The sequence below is a fragment of the Octopus bimaculoides genome, unplaced genomic scaffold (genome assembly GCF_001194135.2).
Source record: "Octopus bimaculoides isolate UCB-OBI-ISO-001 unplaced genomic scaffold, ASM119413v2 Scaffold_328889, whole genome shotgun sequence".
Taxonomy (NCBI): Eukaryota; Metazoa; Mollusca; class Cephalopoda; order Octopoda; family Octopodidae; genus Octopus; species Octopus bimaculoides.
The window spans coordinates 1-586 of NW_026348939.1; the positions used below are offsets into that span (position 1 = coordinate 1).

The 586-nt window shown below is 36.5% G+C and overlaps 1 protein-coding gene across 1 annotated transcript; it reads left to right on the forward strand.

The window, feature by feature from the left end:
• Positions 1-65: 65 nt before the first annotated feature.
• On the forward strand, positions 66-581 carry LOC106867146 (retinol dehydrogenase 14; the record flags this gene model as incomplete). Its single annotated transcript, XM_014934634.2, has 1 exon — positions 66-581. A coding segment is annotated over one exon (516 nt), but the record flags the coding sequence as incomplete, so codon positions are not given.
• Positions 582-586: the final 5 nt, after the last annotated feature.

The following is a 586-nucleotide window of genomic DNA, read 5'->3' on the forward strand; positions in this document are numbered from 1 at the left end:
AAAAGTTGTAATGCTATTTGTATTTCCTTATAATGTATTGTTTAATTTTTTTGTTTCCATTATAGATTACAGACACAGAAAAACAACTTGATGTCCTGATCAACAATGCAGGTCTTGGCACAGACATGAGGAAGACAACAAAACAAGGATATGATATAATTTTTGGCGTCAACTTCACAGGGCCATTCCTTCTGACTTACTTGCTTTTGGATTTGCTCAAGAAATCTGCTCCAAGCCGCATAATTAATGTGAGCTCTGTAGTGCATACTTCGATAAAAGAATCACAAATTTCTTTTCAACCAAATGATCCATCGTCCTCAACTGGTGTTAAATATCCCTACTTGAAAAAATATCATATTAGTAAACTAGCTCAGATCTGGCAAACAAATGTACTGGCTGAGAAACTATCTGCAGACAATGTAACGGCCAATAGCATGAATCCTGGTTATGTTCATTCTGGTATATGGTATGTTGACGCCAACCCAATGAAACGAATAGTTTTGCGATTTTTTGGTTGGTTATCCTCAAAAATTGGTCGTACGTCCAAGAATGCAGCGTTAACTGTTGTATACATGGCTGTTGATCC